Source organism: Oryctolagus cuniculus, chromosome 2, assembly GCF_964237555.1.
Source record: "Oryctolagus cuniculus chromosome 2, mOryCun1.1, whole genome shotgun sequence".
NCBI lineage: Eukaryota > Metazoa > Chordata > Mammalia > Lagomorpha > Leporidae > Oryctolagus > Oryctolagus cuniculus.
The window spans coordinates 36,024,313-36,033,800 of NC_091433.1; the positions used below are offsets into that span (position 1 = coordinate 36,024,313).

The following is a 9,488-nucleotide window of genomic DNA, read 5'->3' on the forward strand; positions in this document are numbered from 1 at the left end:
TCTAAGAGAATAAAGTTAAATATTTACAGTCCTACTGAACATGTTAAATGTGTTGGACATTTAGTTTTACAGGGCTATAAACCAAAGGATAATCCCAGTATTTAAAAATTAGAAGTCAGAAGTAATTATTTAGTTGGAGTACACTTTAGCTTAGATTTTGTAAAAGCAGCCGTTTTATTCGGAGGGTTTTTTTTTTTTCTCTTTTTTTAAAAAGTATCTAGAACAGACTGGACCATCGCGAAGCTGCAGGTGCGACAGACACGCATGCTGGCATCGCTAGTGCAGAGCCCATTTGGTTTCACTCACTTTGCCAGCATCTGCATGAGGGACACGGGTACTCAGCGTGTTTGACAAATAGACGGAGCCACTCCGAACACATTCACACATCCCCATAAACGATGAGAGGAAGCTCAGGGTGCAGTAAAAATAAATTCTTGAGTTTGGCCCAGGTTTCACATAACACCAGCTCATAAGGCACTTACGCCGCTAAAGGAGCAGTGCCCCTGCAAATAGCACACGGGGGACACATCATTTAAAGAAATGTGTTTCTTTGCCCGAACAGAAGTTCAGATCTGCTCAATTATCATTCATTTTGTTCTTTTATGTCCTTTGCGGGCGCGAACCGCGAAGTCACGCCCTCTGAGTTCGGGCGCGCGAGCCTCGGCTGGCGAAGGGGAGCGGAGGCGCTCAGCCTAGGGCGGGCGAGGGGGCGAGGGGGTGTGAACGTGGGAATACCGGCCCTTTCTCCCGGGAACCGCGGCGACGCAGGTGGAAAACTCAATGCTAACGTTGGCGACCCGTAAATATCGTGTTGTGAGTCCCAAACCCCGAGAATCGGTGTCCCAGGAACGAAGAGAGAGAAGATCCGACAAACTTCAGTCACCGCGCCGACGCGCGTGGACACACGTGGAACCCCGCAGCCTGACCTCTGCGCGCGCTTGTCTGGGCTGGGTGAGGGTTGGGGTGTGTGCGGGGGAGGGCCCGGTCCCGCAGGTTTAGCGTCGGGTCCTGGGGGAGCGCGATGGGCGGGGGTGGCAGGGGTAGGCGGCGGACCGCGCGCGAACCAGAGAGCGCAGAGGCCCCGCAGCGCGCGCCGCGCCCGCTGTGATTAGCTCCAACCGCGACACCCGGGAGGGCGGACTCTCTCTTCACCCTCGTCGTCTCCTCCTCCCTCTTCTCCCTCTTCCTTTTTAAGGGACGCCTCGCTGGCAGAGCTGTCAGCAGCCGGGAGGCCGTTTGCACTTGGCCGCGGCCAGGCTGACTCCGGCTCCCGTGACAGGCAAGGGCGGGGGCTGGGCAGCCGCACGTGGGGGACAAATTCTGCCTCCTCGGGGCTCCTCTCGGGACCCGGCTACAGCCACAGGTCGGGACGCCTTGTGGTCCTGGACTTGGCAGCCCCCGCCCGTCGCGATGGCTCCCGTGAGGAGTGGGAAGGGAGGTGGCCGGGGGATCCGCGCGCCCCTCGCGTGATGAGCCTGGCAAAGGGCGGCAGCAGCAGCAGCCTCTGCCAGCACCTCCCGTGGTCCCTCGCCAACTCGCTCCCGCGCACCATGCAGACCCCCGGCCTGCCGAGCCCTCAGCGCAGCCCCTGTCGCCTCTCCGGCCACCGCTAGCCTCCGCGGGAGCGGTCCGCCGCCCGTGCCGTACCCCAAGGGAGGCGGAACTGCGGTGCCGGGAGTCCCAGCTCAGCCCTTCGCTCTCCAGCTGCGTGCGTCCCCTTCCCCGCCGCCCAGGCTTCCAGCGGCGATGGGGGCGCTGCTGGCGCTCTGCCTCCTGGGCTGGCTGCGCTGGGGCCCGGCGGGTGCCCAGCAGTCCGGCGAGTACTGCCACGGCTGGGTGGACGTGCAGGGCAACTATCACGAGGGCTTCCAATGCCCGGAGGACTTCGACACATTGGACGCCACCATCTGCTGCGGCTCCTGCGCGCTCCGCTACTGCTGCGCCGCGGCCGACGCCAGGCTGGAGCAAGGCGGTTGCACGAACGACCGCGGCGAGCTGGAGCACCCGGGCATCACCGCGCGTAAGTGCCAAGCCCAGGGGAGAAGTCCCGCGCAGACACGCCGCGGGCGTCCGAGTGCTCCCGGGCGGGATGAGCAGGCCTCCCAGGGTCTGTGCGCAGAGTGCACGCAGCAGCCAGGTGTGGGGGAATCAAGGGAGGAGTGGGTGGTCGCGTTTTCGGGTCAGGGGGCCTTGTTCCTTTGCAGTCCCTCTTCCCGCCACAGGCGGTCCCCGCGAGTCCGCGCCAGTGAAAGTTGGCTAGGGACAGCGAGCACCGGGAGTTTGCACCTGATGGTCCTGGGGAGGACGCTGGAGGTCCGGGGAGAAGGGCCGTCGGGGTAGCACTAGACTACGCGCGGCTTTCGGGGCGGAGAGGGGCCACCGTGGTGCCAAGGGAGGGGCAGCGCGACTGTGGGCCCGCTGCGCTAAGCAACTTCAACCTTTCTTCCTCTCTTTTTCTTTTCTTTCTCCTCCCTCCCTCCCTCTCTCCTTCCTTCCTTCCTTCCTTCCTTCCTTCCTTCCTTCCTTCCTTCCTTCCTTCCTTCCTTCCTTCCTTCCTTCCTTCCTTCCTTCCTTCCTTCCTTCCTTCCTTCCTTCCTTCCTTCCTTCCTTCCTTCCTTCCTTCCTTCCTTCCTTCCTTCCTTCCTTCCTTCTTCCCTCCCTCCCTCCCTCCCTCCCTCCCTCCCTCCCTCCCTCCTTTTCTCCCACCGTCCCTGTAGCATTTTTAAGCCGCTGCTCCACTCTCCCGACTTCCTTTCATTTCTCTGCATCGATTTACTCTCCCCTGCCCACCCCCTATTGTCACGCCTTTCAGCAACACCCAGGACTTGGAGGTTGAGATTTAGAAACCGGGGTCGAAGGGGCTTCCCCGCCCCCTATTCTCACGTCGGAAAACATGGGTCAAATTTCCGCTCACTTCAGAGGGGAATAAATCACGACCCCAGCAGAGGAAATTTACACCTTGGAAAAAAAAATGTTTCCACCTGAATCGGACCGTCAGGGGAACCCCTCAGCGCTCCAGGCGACGGCTTTACGGTCCGGAAACCCGAGAAGCGGGCGGAGCCCGGAGCGGGGCGGCGCGGGGAGGGGGGCGAGGGAGGGTCGCAGGGGCCTCAGCCCGACGCCGGCCGGGGAGGGTCCCGGGGAAGGCTGGCGGCCTCGCTGAGGAGGCCCTCCTCCCCAGTTGCTAACCTCGAGGAAAGCCGAGCCTGCCCTATGCGGGTCCACCAGGCTCTCAAGGGAGTGAATTGCGGGAGTCTGGGGGTCCAATCTTGGAGGATTTGGAGAGTGGTTTCTGGAGAAAAGATGCTCAGTGGAAAGTAGGGGACTCCGGTGGCTCTGCCCTGTTAGAAAAACGCAGCGGCTCCGCCTGGGTCGGTGGGGAGCGCGTTCCTCCCCGCAGAGGGGAGCTGCCGGGTTTGCAGCCGGACTCCCTCCGGGGCCTCCCCTCTCTCCGAGGCGGGAGAGACAGCAGGGAAGAGGAGCGGTTTCCCTCTCCCCGAGGCTGGGATCAGGCGCCCAGAGGGTCTGTCGCTTGCCAAGGGTGTAACCTTGGGCAAGTTTCTTCTCTGGCCCGGGCCTGCTTGTTGATGAGATGAGTGTGTGAGTGCTTGGCGGGGCGCGCCGTGAGGGCCGGCAGTCACCTCCCTTGCCTTGCTCCCCAGGGCCGTTAACCGCGGGAGAGTGGGTGGCCGGCAAGGGCTTAGACCCGGGAGTCCCCCGAGGTTGTAGGCTACCTGTCAGCCGCTGGCTGTGTTTTTGGAAAAGTCAAAAACCCATGGGTAAGCCAGCTTAGCGTGTCCTTTTAACAGGTTCTCCATGGCACTTGAGTCAGATCATGAAAGAGCCAGGTGCACAGTAGGGTTGAGTCAATGCAGCTTTTCTCTTCTCCCTGAGCTGGAGGCTGCATCCCATCGTGGCTCTATCAGAAGGGGAGAGACATGGAGAACTGAACCGGGTCGGGGTGGGGGTGGGAAATGTCTGTCTAGTAGAGAAAGGGAAATGCTCTCAGCTGTGGGAGCCTGGGCTGCCGACACCAAGAACTCTCTGCAGTTCAGCCTGGCTTTCCCAGACTGTGGGTGTGCAGGCAGAGACAGAGGCATGGCAGGTGGAGCAGGCATCCCAAATCGTGCTCAAAGGAGGAAGGAAGAGCTGACAATTTATGATGCAACAGGAGACACAGTGAATTGGAGCCTCTGTGGCTTTCCTTATGTTGTTATTTTTAGAGTCTTTTAAAACCCTGGAGGGGGGTCTCTAACAAGGCCTGAGTGTCCAGGCTTGGCTTGGAGATCTTGGACAGGAGATGGATGGCCAGCCTGAGAGATGGGTCAAAACCCCAGGTGCCCCACCATGACAAAACTACTAAACTCCCGGATTCAGTCCCATAGTTATAGTAACCCCCTCCAGGGCATGAACAAGAGGACAGATTCTGTGCCTTTCTGACTTCCAGATGTGCGGTGTGGTGGCTAATTGCTAACAGAGGCTACAGTGTCAGTTTGCTTCCTCCCTGCTAGCGTAGTGAGAATATTCTGTCATCACAGCTTGCACTTCCGAGGTTAGCAGTAATAGGCTCTGAAAAGTTGAGCTGACGACAGTGGTAATACTGAGCCTCCTCCTCCCTCCCCTCAGTTGCCCAGGCAGAGCCCAGGCTTGGGAGACCCTGATGCAAACACTTGTGTGTCTGTTTTTGCCTTGTAGAGCCGGTCTACGTCCCCTTCCTCATCGTCGGCTCCATCTTCATCGCATTCATCATCCTGGGCTCTTTAGTGGCTATCTATTGTTGCACCTGTTTGAGACCCAAGGAGCCCTCACAGCAGCCAATCCGCTTCTCACTCCGCAGCTATCAGACAGAGACCCTGCCCATGATCTTGACCTCCACGAGCCTCAGGACACCTTCCAGACAGTCCAGCACAGCCACCAGCTCCAGCTCCACAGGTGGCTCCATCCGCAGATTCTCCTTCGCCAGGGCGGAGCCCAGCTGCCTGGTGCCCTCACCTCCCCCGCCTTACACCACAGGCCACCCAATCCACCTGACACAGCCATCCGGTTTCCTGGTGTCACCTCAGTATTTCGCTTACCCCCTTCAGCAGGAGCCCCCGCTGCCTGGGAAGAGCTGTCCAGACTTCAGCTCCAGTTGACAGGTCATGGCCATGAATCCAGCATGTAGTAAAGTGGCAGACAGGTAGAGTGATGCTTCCAATGTCAAGTGCTTTGCTGAAGAAATTTCTCATGTAACTGACCAACGTCATGGCGGAAAGTGGTAAGAAAACACAGCGCTTTCTAGTCTTGAGGTTCCTGGCTACAATCACAGAATGTCTGGCTTGGCAGATGTTGTGACTATTACATTTCAACCCATGCTACTTCTATTCAAAATATGCAACAGTTTGACTTTGAAGTTACAAATTGACTGAAAATGTTTTACTCGACAATTTAGCAGCATAGTGCTTAGGAAAGGGCTACATGATCCTTTTTCACATCAGTTGTTTATGGAGTTATAATACAAATATACATAAATGAGTAAAGAAAAATACCTAATTGTGATTATCAAAGGATCAGTTAAAAATTAACTATGAAGTAAACTTGAGAAGTCAGTGAATAACCTATTTATATCTTTTGGAGTAACCTAATAATATTAGCATGTTGGGAACATTAACTTTTTAAATTAATAACTAAATTTTGTTTCAAATATTAAAGTTTTCTTTCAATAATTCAAAGTTTCAATAACCACAGGAGGAGCTTCAAGTTTTATGTATTCTTATATATTCATTCATTGCAACACAGTTTCTATGTAAAGTCATTTCCCCAACCCACCTGAGGGAATATTTATTGCAGACTTTTTGTTCAGCAACATTTAGTGTTTAAATGAAAGTTGGACAGTTGGGTCTTAAAACATTTATTTGTAAAATGAGTTATGTACAAATGTAAAAATTGGTAATTTAATGTATTTACTACACTGACAGTACTAATTATTTAGTAGTCACACTGTAATTTCTCTGTTAATGATAATGGTGGAGATCAAAGTCCAGCTATTGGTGTAATCATCTAATATTACCTATCTCAAGGGCCACTGAATTTCATGCCCCATGATTATGTATGTATTTGGGCAAATATCCTGCTGGGTTAGAATAAATAAAATATGTTTTTATGAACTCTATTTGAATTTCAAATCAAAGCACTTCATTTTATCTCCTTAGTGATATTGTTTGTTATTCAATAAAAAGAAATGTCTTTACCTCATATCTTGAGATTAATTTTTTGTCTCCAGCAGGGCTTAGGAGAGCAGCAGAGGAATCGCCATTTTCAAGCTTTCTGAGGGTTGTATGCAGCCCTTGCACAAGTCCTTTGGCCTGTAGAGTTTTAGCAAAGCGACACTGCTTGGAAGAGTCTGGATTTCTGGCTTCTTGTGACACGCAGAAGGGTGGCATGGTGCGTCCTTCTCTGCCATGGGGTCAAGCCAACCCTCTGCAGACAGGGCACCGCCTGCCGCTGGCTGGCTTCCTGCTGGCCTTCCCCTGCCTGGCCCACCTGGCCCCTGCAGTGTGGTCTGGGAGTGCAGGTTTACACGAATTCGTACTATCACATGTCTCCCTCAGTAGTTCTTTCTGAGCACAACCGGGCAAAGGTTGAACTTGGATCTCAGAGAGTTGCATGGCCCTGCTTTGTTTTCCACATGAGGAAACAAGTTCAAAGATTTGCTCAGTCTAATGGCTCTGACTTCCAGTCTCCTGCTTTCCTGCACGTCCACACGGGGCCTTGTTCCCAGGTATCTCAAATTACTCCAGATAATTCAGGAAGGAAATGGTGGGGTGAGAGGGTGGCCACACTCCTATACCATCAGACTGATTTCATCTGTTTGCTGTGTACTGCTTGTTCTTTCAGTTTTAGGTTCACCTTTATTGAGCTCTTATTATGGGCTGAGCACTCTTCTAATTATTTACATGTACTAACTTATCTCCCAGACAACCTCAGCAGGGTGGGATTATAATTCCTATTGTACAGATTTGGAAATTGAGGCAGAGAGAAATAGGTCCCACAGTTAGTCCCTCCTGGAGTTGGTACGCAAAAACAGAATCAAACATCAAGAGGAAACTCTGGCTTTGAGATTCTGACCTCTCTGTACACAAAATCCACTGCAGAGGACGAGTGTGAGTTAAAGCCTCCAAGGCAGTGATTCTCAGCCCTGCCGACCCAAGGAGCTCTCCTTAGAACATTCTGTGACATCCTTTAACTCTCCTAAAATGAAACTCACAACCTAACACATAATTATAATAGTGTTGGTAAATAGAAAGGAGCAAGAAAAGGAAAGTAACTTGTTTCGAAATCGAACAACTCGAGCAGACTCAAAGAGCTCAGAGGCTAACTCCTTATGCAGAGTCACAGGGGTGTAGCAGCTCCGAATCCGTATCACTGCAGGTGTGTGAGATGGGCAGCTCAACACAGTTGTCCTGCTGCTGTTACTGTGACTTTTCAAACAAAGCAAAGGTTGAACCTCCTTTGACTTTCATAATAGTTGTATACCTGGGAAATTCGGTATATATGAAGATGAGTACGTTCTTTATAGGTACAATGGGATTAATTTTGTATGCCAATAGGAATGGTGGGACATTCCAAAGTCCTGGTCCTGGACATAGAGCCTTTATTGTGCAGGTTGCTTCATTCATTGCAGTATCTCTGTAATAACCAAGTTCCCCCCAGTGAATGCCAGCAGCACACCCACTCTGTCCTCAAGCATTCTAATGCCACAGGTGCCCCCTGCAGTTCCGCAGTGTCCTCCAGAGGGTGGAACCACACCCAGTAGAACCATCAGGTTCAGCAGGTTTCTTCTGTGACTGTACTTTTGCCATTGTTTGGAGAGCAGTTATGTCCACCAGGCTGATGAACACTAAGGAATTCATAGAGAGCTCACATCTGCAGATTTCCCTTCCTTAGTAGATGTCCCAGTCTGTTAACTGGCCATATATCATTTAAAATTAGGGAGATAATGCTACCTCATTAGACATCCAGTGATACTGAATCACATCACATTCTTACGTACTTGGTGGCATAGTGCATGTCTTTGACCTTCTATCTAGAAGCTACATAGCTGGTAATATTATTATTCACAATCTTAGGGTAACAAGGCCATCCTGTGACAGAATTCCAGATGCGTCCTATTCAACCAGCTTTTTTGGAACAACACCTGTGAGGTACTGTAATAGGGCTTGAGAATCCCAAGATAAATGATAAGCTGCACCTCTAACTCAAGGAGCCACTATTTCACAGGGACTTGTGGTAAATGGTATAGGTGCTTTATGAAAGAATCTTGTTACCTTTTGGGCTCTCTTGGAACTCACAGTCAGACAAGGGAGGAGGAACTCATAAACCAACACTTGAACTGCCTTGAGCTAACTGTGATGGTTGCAGGGGAGTACAGCATGCCCTGGCAGCATGCACAAAGGGCGTTCATGCAGCCTGGAAGGGTTAAATTTGGACTTGAGCCTTGAGATATGCCTGGAATTTGAATGAAGGAGTCCAGGGGTGGTTGGGGAGAGGGGAGGAGGAAGAGGTAGAGGAAGAGAACATGGATGGAAATAAGGGGATGCGCATATTACAGAAGTATCCATGGGCATGAAACAACAAGAATATTCTGGAAAGTAGACACAGAATCTAAAAGACAGTGAGGGTGGAGAGATCCTGAATGCTAGGTTGGTGGCTGAGAAATGCACCAGTTGCAAGACAGACCTTGAAGGGTTTTACAGAGGGCAGTGGCTTTATCACGTCTTCATCTTGGGAAGATTAGACAGCAGGGGTCAACACAAATCACTTGGTTTTCCACAGGGATATTCACCGTAACCTGCCACAACACCAGATTGCAGCAAACACTTCAATGCTTTTGTTACTTTCACACACACACAAACATAAAAGTGAGCCTCAATATCTTCAAACCATGGTTATTGTTAACAGTGAAAGCTCTATACCCTAAAAGATGGTTACGTCAATAATGAATAACATTTATTAAGCCCATGTATATTCTGAGTGCTTTATGGATTGTACTGTTTCATCTTCACAACCCTGAAGCAGGGACTATCCTGCCTGTTTTGCAGATGAAATCAAGACAGGAAGGTTAATCACCACGTCCAAGGGCAGATAATAGTAGGAGAGCCTAGATTGGAACCCAGGCAGTCTGCTTTGAAACTACAATTTTTATGACATTAGGCTTAGAAGGCCTACATTTTTCAGGAAAATATATCCATCCTAATTTCAGAAAATCTGTGGGAGAGGCTTTCTGCTGTGGCCCGGGAGGGCAGTGGAGGATGGCCCAAGTGCTTGGGCCCTGCACCCCATGGGAGACCAGGAGAAGCACCTGGCTCCTAGCTTCGGATTGGTGCAGCGTGCCGGTTGTAGCAGCCATTTGGGGGTGAACCAATGGAAGGAAGACCTTTCTCTCTGTCTCTCTCACTGTCTAACTCTGCCTATCAAAAAAAAAAAAAAAAAAAAAAAGAAAGAAAATC

The 9,488-nt window shown here is 51.7% G+C and overlaps 1 protein-coding gene across 1 annotated transcript; it reads left to right on the forward strand.

Moving 5' to 3' along the window:
• Window positions 1-722: 722 nt before the first annotated feature.
• Window positions 723-6,234, forward strand: SHISA3 (shisa family member 3). Its single transcript, XM_002709408.5, has 2 exons — window positions 723-2,020; window positions 4,696-6,234. Exons 1-2 carry the CDS (start codon window positions 1,747-1,749, stop codon window positions 5,133-5,135), a joined length of 714 nt encoding a protein of 237 aa, XP_002709454.1. The 5' UTR covers window positions 723-1,746; the 3' UTR covers window positions 5,136-6,234.
• The last annotated feature ends 3,254 nt before the right edge of the window (window positions 6,235-9,488 follow it).

Coding starts and splice junctions, on each gene's coding strand:
- SHISA3 (XM_002709408.5), top strand. CDS start 1,747: ATGGGGGCGCTGCTGGCGCTCTGCCTCCTGGGCTGGCTGCGCTGGGGC. Junction 2,021..4,695: donor GCACCCGGGCATCACCGCGC/GTAAGTGCCAAG, acceptor TTTGCCTTGTAG/AGCCGGTCTACGTCCCCTTC.